Source organism: Phocoena phocoena, chromosome 11, assembly GCF_963924675.1.
Source record: "Phocoena phocoena chromosome 11, mPhoPho1.1, whole genome shotgun sequence".
Classification (NCBI taxonomy): domain Eukaryota; kingdom Metazoa; phylum Chordata; class Mammalia; order Artiodactyla; family Phocoenidae; genus Phocoena; species Phocoena phocoena.
Genome location: NC_089229.1, coordinates 26,444,477 through 26,464,382, shown reverse-complemented (window position 1 = coordinate 26,464,382; position 19,906 = coordinate 26,444,477). Strand labels below are relative to the sequence as shown.

The 19,906-nt window shown below is 41.6% G+C and overlaps 1 protein-coding gene across 1 annotated transcript in view; it reads left to right on the top strand.

The window, feature by feature from the left end:
• Window positions 1-19,906, top strand: part of PLXNC1 (plexin C1) — a 139,004-nt gene that overhangs the window by 50,019 nt on the left and 69,079 nt on the right. Inside the window, exons 5-9 of the mRNA XM_065887163.1 lie at window positions 4,225-4,339; window positions 12,075-12,222; window positions 15,568-15,655; window positions 17,668-17,770; window positions 17,911-18,012. Of these exons, the coding sequence (XP_065743235.1) occupies window positions 4,225-4,339; window positions 12,075-12,222; window positions 15,568-15,655; window positions 17,668-17,770; window positions 17,911-18,012 (556 nt within the window). The remainder of the gene's footprint in view (window positions 1-4,224; window positions 4,340-12,074; window positions 12,223-15,567; window positions 15,656-17,667; window positions 17,771-17,910; window positions 18,013-19,906) is intronic.

Below are 19,906 nucleotides of genomic sequence, written 5' to 3'. Positions count from 1 at the left end.
AATGGCTTCAATCTCATTGTTTTCTGCTACTCTTATATGGCAAATAGATAGAACTGAAGTTACATTACAGATAAACAGGTTTTGTGGGCTAACCTGGAGACCTAATCACTGTTTATAACATTATTTCTGTGGGGAGAAAAGTGTATTCCATATTACAAACAGATGGTTTGCAAGCAAATTTCTGGAACACAATAGATTTGTGAGTTGGGGCCTCCTGGAATTTTAACCTCTAGTTGGATGTTTTGTATTCAGGGCTAGCGATGTGTGAAAATTCAAGGCCTCTCAGGTTCCCCCCCCACCCCGCCCCTGTTTTCCTCCCAAATCCTTGCTTCCCCTCTTCGTCCTGGATGCTCTGTCTCACCTTCTCTATTCATCTGTTCCTGGGGTCCTCATCTCTGTCGCCTCATCCTGGCACAGCCCCCTCTCCAACCACTGTTGGGGCCCCAGGAAGCCAGGAGGAACTCTAAATGTCATTGTGTTTGTGCACCTTATTAAATGGCAGTTAGGGCTCACAGGAGGCCCTGTAGCCGAGGGGCCAAGCGTGTGGCTCTGAAACCAGACTTCAGCCACTTGGAGCTGTGCACCCTTGGCACGTTATTGCACCTCTCTGAGCCTCCGTTTCACCCCTGTAGAATGAGGTGGTTGTGGGCACTAATGGGGGAAGACTAGCTGTAAACACTCGGAACAGTGCCAGGCATGGGGCAGTGTTCCTTCCAGGCAGGTACATGGTGGAGTAGTTACTCAGGGACATCAGGGTTTAGACGGATTTCCACAAACTCAGGAAGCAAACCCACCGTATGCAAATGCTTTCTGAATTCCAAACAGCAAACCTAGAGACAAGTGTCTGGGATCTCCCTGTTCATGAGTCGGGGCCGGGGTAGGTTTTGAATGAATGTTACGAGTTAGGGGTCTGGGAGGGTTGGTCCACGTACTTGAATAGTGTGACAATCTCAAACTCTTATTATTTTGACTAGATTAAGCTCTACAGCAGATTTTATGAACAAGCCTGTTAAATAGTTTCATTCACTAAATTGCATCCACGGTTCTTTAACCTAGCAAAGGTTTTTTTAAATTAACTTTTGGGTTTGGGGATTTTTTTTTTTTCTTCAGGCAGCTTTTTTCTTTGCATTTGAGCTGGCTCTGTTTCCTAATTTGCAAGTAGGCTAGTGTCTGCACATTGGCCTTATTTTGTAGGCAAGAGAGCTAGCTGGAAATAAGGACTAGGAAAATAAAATACTGGTTGGGAGGCGTAGGACTTTTGGAGAGATCCTCCGTAGAGAGTGGGGCAATAGCATAAGATAAGAAAAGCAAACCTATCTCTGCCATTTTTTTCCAGAATGCGCTCATTCTAATTTGAATCCCATTTTCCTCCTGTCTGTGGCCTGAAGAAATTGTAATGAAGCCAGTTAAGAAATCAGCCTATTTGAGAGGGCTTCATTGAGGATCAGCCTCACCGAGAGTCGAGTCTGACAATGAGATTTTAATTGTATTTGGGCAAAGGCTTAACTGTCTGTGCACTTGACCGTTGCTTTCGTGGAGGTATAGGAATAAGAGTGATGGCTTTCAAAAGGGACCATTTCAAAGTAACTGGTTTTGTTTACTAAAACGTGGGAGCTGTAAGATCTGTTCCCCCTCCTGAAGAAATCTGTGTGGGTAACGTGCTGTCGTGAAGATTTTATAATCTGCCGTACTGGAGAAGTAATAAGATGTTGTTGGTTGACCATCTGGTTATACATTCTTGGTGTCACAGTTTGCTTTTTTATTTTTTTATTTTTATTTTTCAGCTGGTGAGAAGCAAGGAATGAGAGTTTAGAAATCTCAGAGGTGTTTTATAAACCAGGAATTTATGTTTAGTTGCTTAATGTGGTTAAATTTTGTTTTCACCTTATACAAAATAGGAATTGAAAGGTCTCTCTCTATATATTTTTTCTTCTTTTTTTTTTCCCCCCAAAAGACAAACTGAAACCCTCAACTTCTAATTTATTGCCTCTCTGGCCCCAGATTCAAACTTTTAGCTTACATTAAAGATAGTCTCTTGACTGCAAGTACAAGTCAGACATAAATCATAAGGAAACTCTAGAAAGAAAAATCACCTACAGAAAGGACCTGTAGAGATTTCATGTTTCATCCATTCATTCAAAACTATTTATTGAAACCCTAGTATTTGCATACCATGCTGCCAGGCACTGAAGGATTTATAGAAGAAATATTGAAGACACGTTCCTTTCCTTTGAGGATCTTACAGCTTACTTGGGGGGAAATGACGTAGACAGATGAAACAGTTAAGTTGTAACTCGAGGAAGCATATGATTAAATACCCAAATGTGTGGTGCTGACAAGAGATGCCATAGGAGTTCAGAAAAGGGAGCGATAATTCAGTGGCACTGCCGTTTTCTGCCTACAGATTGGCAAATTGTAGCACTATTTGTATGAAATATTTTACACTTGTTTTTTTGGCAGCCTCAGGCCTTGACTCCCAGGCAGTATTAAGAGCCTACAAAAATATTTGTACGCCAGTCACTCTAGAACTGACTTTTTTCTCTTTTTTTTTTTTTTTTTGCCTTTTTTTAGGCAGAGGAAGTGCCTTAGACAAACCAGAATGCCTCTGAGAGGCAGGTAGTTTTTGACAGTCATCATCACTTCCAAATACAAAATAGGAAACCAACCTCATCATCCCGTGTTTCAATCCAGCCGTACGTGTGCCTCCATCGCAAACTCTCCCTGATGTTGAAAGGAGGTTTAATTTGAACTGAATGTCTGTGATGGACGAACTAGTCATCAAGGGTCAGGTGAATTTATGGCTTTGGAGAATTGCTGATGAAAGTCCCGGTGGTCCTGAGAAGGAGAAGGAGATGACACAGGTGGAGGAGAGTTTGGGCGCAGATGTGCTCCCTGAAAGCAGGGCTCCCCAGGATGGCAGAATATGATGACACGCTGGAAGTACCGCACTTGGGGGTGATGGTTAATGAAACTCGCTGGCTTCCTGTTCTATTTTTGTCATATTCAAATTAGCTCAGCGCTCAAAGATGAAGCCATGGGGCCTAAATTCTTAAGAATTAAAAAAAGAGAGAGAGAAGAGGAAGAAGAAGAGATAAAATGCTTGTGAAGTCAAATGCACTGTTGGGGACCACACCTCACTCCACTCACATCCTTTCAGGGACTCCCCGGAGCTGAATGTGGTTATTATTTAGTTGCTTTTCAATCTCACATGATTCATGAATTTTCAGTTTTTCTTAAAACTTACTGTCACTAGTTCTCCTCCACCCCTTCGTTTTAACCTTGGGCCTTGAGGAGGCAGAGGTAACAGATGTTCTGTTCTTTTCCTTGATACCGTTCGGGGGATGTTCTGTGGAGCCCAACACCATTCGGAAATCACAGGGCCCTTGGTGTTCATTCTTCTTGTTAAGTTGGCGGCCCTGCTGGTGAGGCAAGAGTTTCCAAGTTCACGTGACCTAGAGTGACAGAGACAGTCGTCAAGCAAAGCGGTGATCTCACCTTTCAGCTTGTGATGGTGTTTATCAAAGTAGTTGGCCCTGAAAAAAAAAAGTAGTTGGCCCTGACCCCAGCTTAACATTTATTTGGGGGCATCCTCTGAGCTGGCCGACGTGGCAAAGTGGCCCTGGCAAATGTTTTACCCAGTATCTTTTGATATAATTTGACATCTGTCGAAATAAATGTTATGTAGCAGATGGTTCTGGAATGTCTTAGCAAGTTCTTGGGAAGACGCTGCCCTTGCAATATGTTTATTTGATTATCATACTGCAAAGCACAAAACGGTCGCTTTCATTTTTTTTTAACAACAAAAAAAGTTACACAATGGGTTGATATTCTAGAAATGAATCGCAAACCTAAAACGTATACAATGTGTAAACCCTTTCTTGAGCTGTTCTGTACTAGGTTTTTCTAGAAGGGGGCTCTTTAATTGTAGAATGCAGGAGACGCTGTGTTTTGGATGTATTTGGCAATGTTATCTCGAGAGATGGCTCGGGAGTCTAAGTTCAACATGTCCACATTTGTTCTCTGCTCTGAGACATGATGGAAAAAATGCTCTGCTGGTTTCCTGTTGCTTTTCATGGTTTTAGCATCATGTTCTCATTCTCTCTTGAAATCAGTAATCCACTATATAAAGCCTGGCATTTTGAACCGAAGCCAAGTATGAGAAAGTTTTAACTGATGCATGTGTGCTGCTTTGCTGCTACCCCCCTTTTTTTTCTTTTTTGATAGGTGTACTTTTAAAGAAGATTGTGTGCATTTAAAGAACTCAGAAAACTGGCTGGATATTTCATCTGGAGCTAAAAAGTGCCCTGAAATTTACCTATTTCGAAGCAGTAAAGATAAGGTAAGAGGAAAGATTTTTAATTGGTCTCTACTGTCTCATTTTACACAACTGACGCCAGCTTCCTTCTGTGTGTAAAATATCCATTAGTGGTCAAATAAGCTTAGTTATGGGATCCTCATTATCAAAATATCAAACTCATTTAGTTAACTGATACTTAGTGTCCACCAGATGCCATACACTCTGCAAGGTGATGGGGAGGTAGCAGAGAATAAGACACGTCATGGGCCTGCCCTCATGGAGTTTGTCATCTTACGCAGCTAAAGATGACCTTTATTTGTTGAAATTAAGGAAAAGATGGACTACTAATGTCGCAGAAAAATACATTGATAGGGACTTCCCTGGCGGTCCAGTGGTTAAGACTTTGCCTTCCAATGCAGGAGGTGCGAGTTGCAATCCCTGGTTGGGGAGCTAAGATCCCACGTGCCTCGTGGCCAAAAAACCAAAATGTAGAACAGAAACAGTATTGTAACAAATTCAATAAAGACTTTTAACAATGGTCCACATCAAAAAAAAAAAATCTTTAAAAAAAACCCCACATTGATTAAAAAAGAGAGAAAAAAAAAACAAGTTCAGATTCATGGTCAAGATTCCTTAAATGTGTCTTAAGTGTCGAATTTTGTTGTTTTATGGTTTCTTTTCCCGATGTGTTCAGACTTCTCTTGACAACTGTCTTACGTGCATGGCTTCAGGTGATGTTGATAGAGAGGGAGAGAAAGCAACATGGGCAGTGAATATCGCAAGGGGGGTGTTCCCTGGAAAGTCCATGGGCTCTTCCTATGGCAGTACCGCCATGGGCAGCACAGCAGCCCTGTCATTGGATGAGAGAAAGGTAGCAACGTGAGCATATTCAGGCATTTTCTGATTCACATACCAACTGCGCCCCATGGGAGAATGCAATTCCTGCCTTGCAGTCTCGGTGGCTGGAAGGAGACATTTTCTCCCTAATTACAGCTCTTGTATTATGGATAACTGTACAGAATCACCATCAGCAGCCTTGACCTGTCCGCTGAGCTCACTCTGTTTTATTTGAATGCCACATTAACAAGGAGATGGGTCACTTTCTCTTTCCCCTTACACTTTGCCATTTCAAATAGCAAGAACCGTACCACTTAAGATGATTTAACATTTAATAAAGGAGAGCCAGAGCATTTAATGAGGGATAAATAATAAAAAGAATCAAGCTTTCAGGTCATAACTGATCAGAACTCATGGATTTCAAGTTATCTGACTGTTGTCACTTTCTGTTGTCCTCGTGTGGGTGGCAGTGTGGAGGATGGGTGGGGGTGGGGGGTGGGGCAAAAAAAACCTGTCGAAGCCTTCATCCAAGCCTCCATCAGCCCTGCACCAGAATGAATAGATTCTGTGAAAAGGATGCATACGCATCTAAGTATAGGTATGGCCAAACTTTTATTTCTCTTATCAGTCTGCAGAATAGCCGACTTTAGTGCTGACAGAGACTGGTAGAAAATACCATGATCATTGAATACACCCAGGACTCCGATGAGTTAAGATTACACAAAGCTTTCTTTCTTTTATCATTTTGAAAATGTTAAGGGTAGTACTTCGGCTCAGTGAGGTGAGGGAAAGTAACTTGTTCATTGACTGAAAAGTGCTGCTTACACAATTTGCTGACCTATCTTTGGGTTCACTAGTGTAAGTTAATCACCATTCACATCTAGTCTGGAACATTACAAAAAATGTTTACCACCCAGAGAACTATGGGTGCTTTCTTCCCCACCCTGAGTCCCACTGTGGTTTGCCCTAATCCCTCTAGAGTCTTCCCACAAAGCCATTACCTCACTCTCTCCAGCTAACCACCACTCTCAAGGTAAAGGAGATACGAGTTTAGTAATTTGAGTAAAGCTATTCTTTGAACCCAACTTTGGGCTGATTATTTTAGTAATTGCGATAAGATGTCAGTCTCCATTTCTTGGTCATATTATTTCAAAATATTTCCTATCTTGATTGTTAGCTGTGACTTGCCTGAAAGTCTTAGATCTTTGGTTATTTAAATAATTCCTTATCCCAGACCCATAGAGATGGAAGTCTATGGTTTTCCCTGATTCTATCTATTAGCTTGGTTCAAAGAGTGTTTGCTCACTGCCCATCATATACCTAATAACATTCTAGTAACTTTCGTGGTATGGGAAAAAAAGACCCATATAATAGAGACTCTGTTTCCAAGAAGCTTTGTCTCTTTACACAAGACGATGAGAAGACAGTGTATCCTCATCCTCGTTATGAAATTGGCATTAAAAAGAAAGAATTAGAGCAATTCCAATTGTCTTGGGGGGACTTCATGAGATTTTGTTGAGTAAAAACATCAAGATGCAGAAAAGTATGTATAGCATGATCTTGTATTGATCCAAAAAATGTCCCTGTGTATGTTCATGTATGTATGGCTCTATATGGTTATTTGAGCATGGAGAAAAACATGGAAGAATTCATGCTAGGTTGTAAACATAGGCTCCCCTGATGGAATGATTCATGTGGTGGAGGAAAAGTCAGAGACAAGTAAAAACAAACAAAAACACAAACAACTGAAATCCTCATACACACAGACAAACGCAAAAAGGGATGCGTGACATCTCATTTTGCATTATGTAAAATTATATGTTTGTATACCTATAAAGAGATTTTTAACAGTCAGTAAAAATGGCTTATACTGATAAAAACAGAAAAAATGTAGGAATAAAAGTATTTCCCACAAACAGCATGGTTCCTAAAGGAGAGACTAGAAATGTTCTTTTACACATCAGAACAGAAACATCAATTCCATCACTGATACAAGCAACATTGTTTCTAAAGTTGTGTCCCGTGTAGTAATACAAGAAACAAGTAATAGAAATAATTATTAGAATGGAATAGACAAAAATATCATTATTTGCTAATCTTAAGTGGTTGTGTATCTGTAAAATCTAAATATATTAGCTTTTAAAACTTTAATTGTTCAGTAAACATTCAAGTAACAATAACCTTACTACATGTAAGACAAACTGTTAACATCCATTAATAAAAGATCCCATTCATTAAAAACAACAGAAGTACTCAGGCACAAACTTGAAGAATGAGGTATATACCCTGTATTTAAAATCATTTTTACTAGGAGATACATGTTGAAGCCAGCTACGAAAATAGTGATTTTGGCTATGCAACAGCTTGTCTTAAGCAACAGTAATAGTAATTAGATAGTGAGGCAGTGGTCTATTGATGCTATTTATAATTCATAATAGGAAAACCTTATCAATTAAAAGCATAAGCAAATATAAAAACAAAGACACATAAGGTATTTTCTTGGAAGATATGAAAAACATCTTAAATATATCCAGACATATACTATGTTTCTTGGTGGGAAGAGGTCATAAAAATGTCACTACTTCCTCAATCTATTTTCTAGATTTCATGCCATCCCAGTGAAAATTTGAATACACTGTCTTAAAATTAATATAAAGTTCATCTGGAATAATAATATGAACTGGTCAAGAATATCCAAGATATATCTTGAAAAAATAAAATTATTTAAGCAAGACCATTTCCATATGCTTGTAAACACATATATAGTGGCAATAATTTGGCCCATGACTCTGGTTTAAAAATAGGAATATAGATCCATGGAATAGAGTAGAAAGCTCAGAAATAGATGTAAAAAATTTGGGGCTTCCCTGTTGGCGCAGTGGTTGAGAGTCCACCTGCCGATGCAGGGGACACGGGTTCGTGCCCTGGTCCGGGAGGATCCCACGTGCCGCGGAGCGGCTGGGCCCGTGAGCCATGGCCGCTGAGCCTGTGCATCTGGAGCCTGTGTTCTGCAACGGGAGAGGCCGCAACAGTGAGAGGCCCGCGTACCGCAAAAAAAAAAAAAAAAAAAAAAAAAAAAAAGATGTAAAAATTTTAAAGAGCATTATCGTAAGAGGAAACAAAAGAATTATTTCATGAAAGTTGATGAAATAACTGGCTTACAAAGTGGGAACATAGTTTAATTCACCTTTTTTACTTTAAATATAAAATAAATTTTAGGCTAATTAAGAAATTCATCTAAAAACCTAACAGAAAGTAACTGAGCATCAGATAATTTGGAAGTATAATTTTCTGGCTCTGAAGGAATACATTCTGTAATAGCAAGAGAAAAATATTCATATACTTTAAAAAAAAATCTATGCAAGGAAAAATAAGAGATGACTAAAGCACATACTTCAGGAAAAACATTTATGACAGGCAAAATATTAATTGCTAGATATGAAAGCTAGGAGAAAGTAAAAAGAAAAATCTAGAGACACCAAAAAGTAAGTGGGCAGAAGTGTATATTCTCACAAGAGGAGGTTTAGAGGGTTGGATATAGATACGGAAGTATGTTCAGCTTCACCAGTTATCAAATAAGTACAAATTAAAGTGAAAATAAGGTTTGCTGACACCTAGTGATGGCGATGCCAATTAACACAACCTTTTTGGAAAGCAGTTTGGCGATATGTTTCAGAAGTCATAAATATATTCATTCTGCTTGAAGCACTAATTCCAGGCTTAGGCTTCTGAAGAAGTAATTTGAAAGAAAACCCATAAGCTTACAGATGTTATTGCAGCGGCATTTATAGACTTAGAAACTTGGAAATAACCAAACTGGCAATAAGAGGAAAGGTTACATAAAGTAAGGCCTGTCGATAGAATGATAGAATGTTAGGCGGCAAGAAGTTCTTTGGCCCCATGGACATTACTAGCTAATTGACACTCAAACTTCATATCTCATCTGATTCTTTGGGTCTTCATTCCCTCTTTATCCAACTTAACTCAAGAAAGAGTTGTTAACTTGGCAAGGATTCCCACGTTGGGTTCATTAAGCCAAGGTATCAGCTTTTTAACCATGCTTGCCTGGAACCCAAAGTCACACAAAAATACCTTCAACTCCCTGGCTATCCTCTTCTTCCACTGCTTGAAAACACTTACTGTATCCTATTTTCAGATCAACTCCAACTTCTTCTGCCCCATTGTTCCCCTGAAACTGAACTCCATGGAGCCATTCCAGCAGACACTATAAGTCCTCATCTTACTTGGCCTCTTGGCTGCATTCTTGAAACTCTGTCTTCCATCACCTTCCATGGCACACCTTCTCCATGCTCTCTTCCTTCCTTCTTGACTATGCCTCGACCTCCTTTGCTGGCTCCTTCTCTCCCTGACTCTAAATGTTGGAGTTATTTCAGCCCCAGGTTTGGCTCTTCCTCTCTTCTGACTCTGTACTTTGTCCATAGACAATCTTATTCACTCCCATGGCTTGATAAACCATCTATATGTTGATGTCTCCTTTATCTCCCACCCAGATTGCTTCTGGGCTCCAGGCTTATTATATCTTCTTAATTATCACACAAGCATCTTGAACTACACACATCCAAAAATTGCAGTCTTGATTTTTCCACCCAAGGTCTGCCTCCTGCTCGTGTGTCCCATTGCAATATACAGTACCTCTGTGTCCAACCATTTGCTTACCACATCCACATGCCCCACTTCCAGTCCTGCCCCATGCTACCTCTAATGGGTATATTGAAGCTGTCAGTTCTTTCCATTTCTGCTGTACCATCCTAGCCCAGGCTTCTATCATCTCTTAATGATCTCCATCCCGTGTGACCCTCCGGTTTTCATCTAGCAGACTTTCCCACACTTCTGCTAGACTGTAAGCTCCTTGAGGGCAAGGACGGTAGCTGCTTGCTTCACTGAAGTAATCAGTGCCTTGTGTAGCACGTGGCACCTCCTAAAAGCTTGATAAATGTTTATGGAATAAATTAATGCAATGATTACAGTTATGTATATGAGAACTGGAAGGCAATGTGGAAAATTTAAAACAGCTAGTGAAAATAGGACTTTAACAAGCTTTCTGGTGCTTCTGTTATGATGTTTGAGCAATGAATTCAATTTAAGACATACGTGTGTACAGGATAACAGGTGATAACGGTCATGCGCTGAGACGTGCGGTACAGGGAGAAATGCAGGGGTGAAGCACACGTGAGAGTTCAGCCAGGCATTGAAGATGAGCTGCTGGGGATGGTCTGGGGTTCAGTAATACGTTCAGGTCCCCTGGAGAGGGTTGGACTTCAGTCCAGTGGAAGTTGCAGTTATAAGAACTTGCGTTCCAGCATGATCCTGTGGCTCAGAAACAGGATTTTTTGAAAATGGAAAGATGGGGGTGCGGTCCCAGGGCTAGAAGAGATTTAGCAACCGTATCAGAAGATGAGAGACAGTGGTTTTAGCTGGCTGTGCAGAGTCTCGGCAGGGGTCTGAAGTATAACAGAAGATGGACACCTGTCACTCTTCATCGTGGGTGATAAGGTTACCACTTCCTATGGTCCCAGCTTCCTAAAATTTAGCCCACCTCCTCACCAGATCCCCTGCATGCACATGATGCAGAAGTGGTCTCCCATTGGCATATTATTTTAACTTTCCTTTTTCTTCTTCTTCCTCTTTCTCCTTTTTCTTCCTTCCTTCCTCCCTCCCTCCCTCCCTCCCTCCCCCCTCCATGTCTCCCTCCTTCCTTTCTCTCTCTCTCTCTTCTTTCTTTCTTTCTTCTTCTCCTCCCTCCTAAACATAAACAAATGAAAAAAAATTATGTATTTGGATGAGAATACTTAATATCATGAAGATATAAAATCCCCTAAAATTAATGCATATATTAGTACAATTCCAGTTAAACGCACAGTCCCCACACCCCATTTGCATAAAATGATCTTAAGGTTCATATGGAAGAATAATGTCTAGGAAATGCTAAGAAAATTATTAAAATAAAAATAGAGAGAGTTGGGCTTCCCTGGTGGCACAGTGGTTGAGAGTCCGCCTGCTGATGCAGGGGACACGGGTTTGTGTCCCAGTCTGGGAGGATCCCACATGCCGCGGAGCAGCTGGGCCCGTGAGCCATGGCTGCTGAGCCTGCGCATCCAGAGCCTGTGCTCCACAGTGGGAGAGGCCACGGCAGTGAGAGGCCCGCGTACAGCAAAAAAAAAAAAAAAAAAAATAGAGACAGTTGCCATAAATATATTTAAATCCACAGTAGTAAAAATTTGATGACATTGGAATAGAATTAGATCAATAGATAATTGGAACAGTGCAAAGTTCAGAAATAGCTTGCAGGTATATGGTGATTTAATATATGACAAAAGGAGTAGTTCAGTGGGAAAAGGAATTTTTTTTTTAGTACATGGTTGTGACATAGCTGATTAACCATCTGGATAAAAATAAAGTTCGACCCTTATCTTACACTATACATAAAAATAAATTCCAGATGGATTAGACATAGTTTAAAAAATAAAGCAACAAAGATGGTGGAACAATATTACATTTGTCCACAAGCAAGACTTTGGGAAGAACTTTATAACCAAGACAAGAAACCCTGCATTTGATTACATAAAAACACATTGTGTAGGGTAAAAGATACCACACATACAAATTGCAAGACAAACAGATCAGGAGAAAATATGTCAGAAATATGACAGATAAGGATTAATATCTGTACTATACAGAGAGCTCTTAAAATTGATAAGAAAAATACACACAAAGCAGAAAAAATGGTCCAAGGATATGAATATGCGATTCACAAAAGAGCAAATTAAATAGCCAACAAAACATCTCTTTCTTTATATTGGCAATCTAAGAAATTCTCCTTCTATGGCAAGTCAGAGGTGAGTTCATTTAAGTCTCTAGGATGGATGGAAATGATGGAAAAAACCACTAATTTGATTCCTGAAATTTCTTCCCCACACAGACGACAGTGACTGTGGTGGGAAGCTTCTCTCCAAGACACTCGGAGTGCATGGTGCAGAACGTGGACACCGGCAGGATGCTCTGCAAGGGTAAAAGTGTATCCAATGAGACCTGCACCTGCAGCATCCCGACCAGAGCAACCTACAAAGGCAAGTGGACTCTGCTATTTTTTTTGTTGTTGTTGTTAGAAAATGAAGCAGGCAGGAGAAACCTCTGAGTCCAGATTGCCCAGGAAACAAGTTAAATGACAGAATCTGAATAGTCCCGCACTGTAGAATCTCTCTCCCCCTACCCCTTGCTTCCCACTTTTCCCCTCAGTCCCGCTCACCTCTGCTCCACTCATCACATGAGTGCAGGACCCCACAGTCACATGTGGCTGGAGAATGACAGAGGATGGTAAGTTGGTTAGGTGAGTGGAGTCAAGCCAGAGACCTTTGGGCTGACCTTACGTGGATGGTTTAGATAATTCATAGATCTGAACAGCTGGGAATGCCCTTGATGAGATGAGAAAACAGAACGGCCAATATTTTATCATCTGAAGTTCATTGCATTTGTTCATTCATACAGGAAGTATTTACTGAGCATCTACGTGCCAGACACTGTGCTTAATGGTAGGGAGGCAGTGACCGAAAACACTCCCCTGGTCCTTGTTCACAGTATTTAGAGCCTCTTGGGGTAGAGATGAGTAAACGGGACCTTACAGGGCAGTGGGTAGCATGCAGGAAACATAGCACACCATGGGAAGCACATGAAAAGGGCACCTAACTGGACTTGGGGGGGCAGGTGAGGGGGCAAGGAAAACTTCCTGGAGGATGAATAGGGTTGAGCTGGACAAAGAAGAAGGGGAAGAGTAATGCAGTCAGAGACCAACTAGTGTGATGGCCAAAAGGAGAGAAAAAGCTTTGTCTGAGGAGCCAGAAGAGGTTCTATATGGCCAAGGCAAATAAGGTAGAAAGCAGAATGATAGAAAATGGATACCAAAGAAGGTACAAAGTGTCTGGCACAAAGTAGCCATTGATGATCAATAAATTTCTGTTGAATGAATGGCCGCAGGTGGAGAATGGGACAGGAGGAGGGAAGGGCTGAGTTCTGAAAGGTCAGAGAGAAGGGAAGCTGTGGCAGTGACCGGGTGATGGGACTGAGAGCTGAAACTGTTGAAGACAGGTAAGGGTGGAGCGAAGTGGGTGGATTCAAAGGATGGTTAGGAGTTAATACAATGGACAGACTGAGGATTCATGAGTCCTTCTGGGTCAGGAAGAAGTAGAGTCAAGTTCGTGGGTTATTAAAATGCAGGTCTTGCTCACCTGTAACATAAGCTTCGGAAGTATTTGATTTTTTTTTTTTTTTTGCGGTATGCGGGCCTCTCACTGTTGTGGCCTCTCCCGTCGCGGAGCACGGGCTCCGGACGCGCAGGCTCAGCGGCCATGGCTCACGGGCCCAGCCGCTCCGCGGCATGTGGGATCTTCCCGGACCGGGGCACGAACCCGTGTCCCCTGCATCAGCAGGTGGACTCTCAACCACTGCGCCACCAGGGAAGCCCCGGAAGTATTTGAGATCACCTTGGAAAGCTAATTGATTGCTTTTTAAAATTTTTAAAAATCTTTTTAAAAAACTTGAAATATAGTTGATTTACAGTGTAGTGGATTGTTTTTACAGCCTCCGTCAACTGAACCCAACCCTTTGTCTGCCCTTTTCTCTGGATGCCTTCCATATTCTGAGCAGGCAAACAAACCCACTTCCCGCCTCTTGCATTCAGCCAGCCAGTGGCCATTGCCAAACCTTTGTTTGTGGCCTGTAGTGGCTTTGCCTCTTTCACCAAATCCTGTCTCCCTTCTGCTTTGAAAAGTCACCTCTTCCATATAGCCTTGACAGATTCTGCTCTAATCATCCCGATCGTTCCAGTACCCTCTGGGTTCCCCACCTGCACCCCAATCTTGGTACCCAGGTGCTGCATGGAACTTGAACCACTCGGAGGGTGTTTCCTTGACTATACTGTCACTGTGCTTTTTCACCTAAGTTATTTTATCTCTTCTAGAATAACTGCGAATGCTTCCAGAGCAGAGAGCATATATATTCGTTTCCTTGTGATATTTCCCAGTAGTATTTTGTGCACAGTTGATACTCAGGAAAGTACAACTCTTGCTAGTCTCCATCACTGGACACTTGTTGATTCCATTGATATGTATTTTCACTGGGAGTCCCTCAGTACTTATTGTCCATATGTTCATGCTACTAACAATTATCAAGTGTCTGTTCAAATGCTCTTGCTGAGAGGTCACGCCAGCCCTCCAAACCTTCTTGTCTTTGGAACAGAGGATTATCATTTCACATATACCCACTTTATGTGAGCAGAATTTTATGTGGCATCCTGGCTTTCAGAATGACTGTTCCTGCTGAAGAGAACCCCTTAAAGTAAGGGTTCTCAGACTTTTGGAATCATATACTAATAATATTTCAGTTGAAAAATTAGGGGTGCCAACAAAGTTAGGCCAACTTCTTAATTTCTCAAGGAAAGACTTTTCATTTTAAAAGCATCATCTGCTCTCCCCGTTAATTCATAAAAGGAAGAAGATATTAATGCCAAAATGGGTGACAATGAAGATGTCACAGAGTAGCACTGGTCCCTGGCCACAACAGGATTTGAAAGGCACCGCTCCAGGCTGCTTCACCGAAACCTGGCTATACACAGTCAGTACATGGGGAGATTACAGACAGATTCCGGACATCCCCCAGCCCTGCTGAGTCAGAATATCTAGGAGTGTGGCTCTGGAATCTATATTTTCATCAATTTCTCAAGTGATTCTGATACACAACCAGATTTAGGGATCACCTAGGGTAGAGTATGTAAGTTAAAGAGGTATAGGAAATATGCCATTTCTCTCATGCTGATTTAGCAGAGTTTTTATCTTATTACTTTATTCTTTGGGGGTTTTCTAACCCATGGGTAGGTTTTCGAAAGCAAATAAGAAAACCTTCATCATAGATTTGGCAACAGTTGACTCCAAGAAGATCATGGCTCTCAGCCCATGGGAACCACACTTTGGAGTTTGTTAGGTAAATATCCATAGTATGGATTTTTCTGAAGGTGCAGGATTTCTTCTCTAACATTCTGGTTATCATGTTCTAGGCAGTTCTTGCTCGGTGACTTGTTTTATTCTTATGCTGTGGCCAATTACAAGCTGAGATAGTGATCCCAGGGAGAGTATGAGCTGTAAATGGGCTGTGAAATGGCTTTTTCTTAGTGATTGTCCGTGGGAGGCCTGGAACGCTAGGTGGGCCCGGGTCTGTTTGGAGGCTTGTGCTGTGCACTTCGGCTGCCTGACGTGAATGGCCCCCGGGAAGGAGCCACGTACTGATTGAAATGTTAGCGAACAGCTGGCACACCCCACCCTCTTTGTGGAGGAGGCAAAAAATATTTAATTTTTGCATTTACAGCTTTGCTTGACGATAGCAGGGCTCCACCGTCAATGACTTCTTTTTCCCCTTTGCTCCAGATGTTTTCGTTGTCAACGTGACGTTCTCCTTCAGTTCCTGGAGTGTGTCAAAAAGATTCAACTTTACCAACTGCTCATCATTAAGAGAGTAAGATTTTATTTAACATGTGAATATTCTCTCATTGGTTTTAATGTATTTATTTGCTTTACTCTTCGATTTCCTAAAGACCTCTTTTGTGGAGGAGAACTTTCCAAGGTGCCTTTTGGAGCATGGCCTAACGGGAGACAGGAGAGCCCCTGAGCTAATAAGCTGACTTGTTCAAGCCCTGCCAAGTGAGGTGGAGCAGAGAAGAGGCCAACAGCTGTGCTTGGGTGTATTTTACCCACAGGGAAATACATCCCTCCAACCAAAAGGTGGCCTTGAAGTAACAGGCGAAGGGGTGCTGCTAGGTTCTCACCTGATCAGACTGGCTTTGGGAATTTGAGTCAAGGAAGAGAGTCTGAGCATGAGATAAGGGGAAGTCACGGTCAAGGAGAAGCACAAGAGGAAGTCTCTGTCATCAAAAGAACATGTTAATTGTGACCCACGTTTTTGTACTGCGTTTGGCCCTGTTGAGCTACGTACCCCCCTGAGTTAGGACCACACCTCACTCCTTGCTTCTAAAGCGGACGGAAGACAGAGGAAATATGTCTCCCAGATTCCTGGGTTTCCAGCTGCAAGATGGGATGGATGTTCCCATGGAAACAGTGGGAAGCTGTATTATTAGTGATTCTATAGCTCTTTCAGTGGTTTGCTTGACCACCTGTGTGAGTACCAAACGTGGGTTTCTTTGGGTCTGGTCTGGGAACCATTGTTTCTTCAGGGTAAAGGCATTCGAACTCGATGCTGAGTTGGGAGGTCACCCTACAGCTATATGAACGGGAGCCGCTGGACTTCACCTTTACCACCGCTGCACTTTGAAAGAGGGATTGAATTCAGTGATTTCTAACAAGCAGAACGATTCAGGGAGGAAAAACACCAAACTTGATACAGAGAGTCCATGAAAATGGGGAAAAAAAAGAAAAAGGGGGAGAGTTACATAGACCTGTGTAGCTCAAGGAGAGTTTAAACAGAACACAGCTCCTGCACCCACACTTGTAAGGCCTGGTGAGAGGAAGCGCCTTGCCCCAGGTCCGCAGCTAGGTAATTAAGAACCAGACCTCAGACCCACAGCTCCCCAGAGGGGGAGCACCCTTTCCTTGGGTACCTACTTCCCCTTCGAAAAGCACTTAGTAAAGTCATCACACTTGAGGGGTAGCGATAAGAGCGTGTGTCACAAACCTGCTTCGAGCGCACTTTGGTGGCAGGTGAACCCTTAGGCGAGTCTGTGCTTTCTTTTCCCACCGAGACTGCCATTTCTGTAGTTCAGAGTCTCGGGATGCCTTGGCATTTCTGGAAGAATACATGAAACGCACATGTGTCCCCTCTCCCTGATCTAGTCCTCTCACTGTCCCCGGGCTGAGCCTTCCTTTTGCCTCCTTTGGCTACCTTTCCAAACCCACCTCGATTTCCATTTTTATTGTTCTTGCTTTAACACTGATTATCCTATTAAGTGCTTTTCAAGTCTTCCGCTGTTATCCATGTATGGTTGTTTGATTAGTAGACACAGTTCTTCCTTAATTTGATTAAAAAGCAAACACTGGCACCCTGTTTTCTCTGCTCGCCAGGTAGCACTTTTAGTTTCCTGTCTTCCAGGCATTTGGCAGTGTTTCTGCTCCAGTGAGTAAGGGTGGGTTTATGGGGGGGCTGGGGGAGATCAGTCTCCAGAGGGAAACTTACCTGAAGGTAGACAAATAGCAGAACTGGATTCAGAAACAGATTCAGTGGGTTCCTGTTATCTACTGGCATACCCGGTGACCCCAGCTTCAGGTTTCCATGGCAACCGCCCAGCAAGTGTAATGATGGTCCATCAGCCCCGAGGGCTGCTCAGAGCAGGGCATAAAGTCAGTACTATATCCCTAGCCCCAAAGGACTGTCCTCTCTCCCCTGGGTGCATCACAGTCTATCCAGGGATTTTTTTCTTCTTTTAAATGCTCGCATGCAGCATCGCAGAGGGAAATTCTAGGATATGAACGTTTTCCTAAAAATACGGGAATTAAGTTGGTTTTCTGTGTTGCCAGATGCCCAGTATGTATTGGAACTGGCTGTGCTTGGTGTGAAAGTGAGGGAAAATGTATCCATCCCTTCACAGCTTGCGACCCTTCTGATTACAAGAGGAACCAGGTAAGGTGACATTTTCAGTATTACAGGGTTTAACCAAAAGTAAATATTTGTGACCACCTAGCCCCAGCCTGTCTTTTGCCTTTATTTCAAACTTCGACTTTCCACCAGTTCGGATGTTGAAGGGATATTCTTCATTTCAGGACCTCTGTCCAGTGGCTTTTGAGAAATGGGCCCCACCCAAGACAGCAGGAGGAGGAAGATTCAAGGAGAAGACAAGTAACAGAACCACCCAGGGCTTGCAGGTCAGACCCTGTTTTCATATCGATAATGGGAAAATCCCCCTTTGAATGGCAGTAACATCTCCCGCTACTTTGGGTTCCTTTTAAAAATTCCCTATTTTACTTTCTACCCAAATTCCCTTTTTTACCTTTGGTTTTTAACCAAGTTGCATTTAATTGGCTCAATACATCAGAAGCTGCACACTCGCATAAAATAAATTAAAAATCTGTAATTATGAAAAATGAAGGCCCGGTAAAAGTAAAATTTTAAATCTGACTTCGTGGCTCTCAGGGAGAGTTATAAGGAAGTATAGAGCACACAGCACTGAGGGGATTTCAGTGTTTAACCACATGTTATGATTGCATTTTTTGGGGGGGTGGGGTATGTGAGGGCTAGGTGTGTCTATGCAAAATATATAAACGAATCTCTTTGGATTATTTTTCTTTGCAGAGATGATCTAACCAGTAGTCAATAATGTCAAAACAAAGAGTTGTGTCTATGTAGTAAATATACATTTCTCTTCACTTCTCAAAACTGTTTTTCATGGAAAAATACTTTCCATGAAATTTCTTTGGAAATTCCTCTTATTTTCTTCACAGTAAATCACCAAGCTCAACTGACAGATGTGTTTGAAAAGAGAGAACATGACCATGTAAACATTTCCAGGTAGATGCATTTAGTACACAAATGCTGACTTCATTCATTTGATGGAAGTTAATTGAGCATCTACTATGTGGTGAAAAAAAAGGACAAGTTCTTGTTCTCATTAACCTTGGGTCTAGTGGGAACAGACAAATTAAAAACAGTAACATGTTTTGTTCTTAAAGGCTCAGTTTTCTATTTCTTGGCTAATCTGTGGCTTTGATGTATCCATTTGCTGCTACTTAAGGTCAGGTGCCAATATAAATAAGTAGCACATTTTTAATCACTACCAAAAAGTTGAGAGTAACTTTAGGTGAACTTAGTAACAAGCAAAGGGAATGTGAATCAAAATGGATTATGAAGTTAATTAAAGGCATTAGGAAAGCTTGGTGTGCCAGTATCTTCAGACTTTTATTAAAGTCTTTGAGGTTTTATTAAGTGATGAGCCACATTTCTCTTCCCATTGGTTTATGAAACTAAGGCATAGTGACAGGTGTTTGAATCAGAAAGGCAGTGGCTTTTAAAAAAAAATTAAACTTCTCTTTTGCTGTTGTTTCAGTTGTTTTTTTAAAAATTTTGGTAAAATACACATAACATAAAATTTACCATATTTAAGTGTACAAGTTCAGTAGAGTTAAGTACATTCACATTGTCGAGCAACCATCACCACCATCCATCTTCAGAACATGTTTCACCTTGCAAAACTGAAACCTCGTACCCATTAAACAATAACTCCTCATTTTCTCTTCTCCCAGCCCTGGCAGCTACCATTCTACTTTCTGTCTCTATGAATTTGACTGCTCTAGGTACCTCAGTTAAGTGGAATCAAACAGGATTTGTCTTTTTTGTGACTGGCTTATTTCACTTAACATAATGTCTTCAAGGTTCATCCATATTGTAGCGTGGGTCAGAATGTCCTTTAAGGCTGAATAATGTTCCATTTTTTTGTATATATTACATTTGTTTATCCAGTCATCCATTGATAGACACTTGAGTCGCATCCAGCTTTTGGCTATTGTAACTCATACTGCTATAAACAGGTGTGTACAAACACCTCTTCAAGACCCTGTTTCAGTTCTTTCGGGTAGGTACCCAGAAGTGGAGTTGCTGGATCATATGGTAATACTATTTTTAATTTTTTGAGGAACACCATTCTGTTTTCCTTATCTCTCTGACGTTTTACATTCCCACCAACAGCGTATGAGCGTTCCACGTTCTTTCCAGCACTTTGCTGTTTTCGTTTTTTTATAGTATCCGTCTTAAATGGGTATAAGG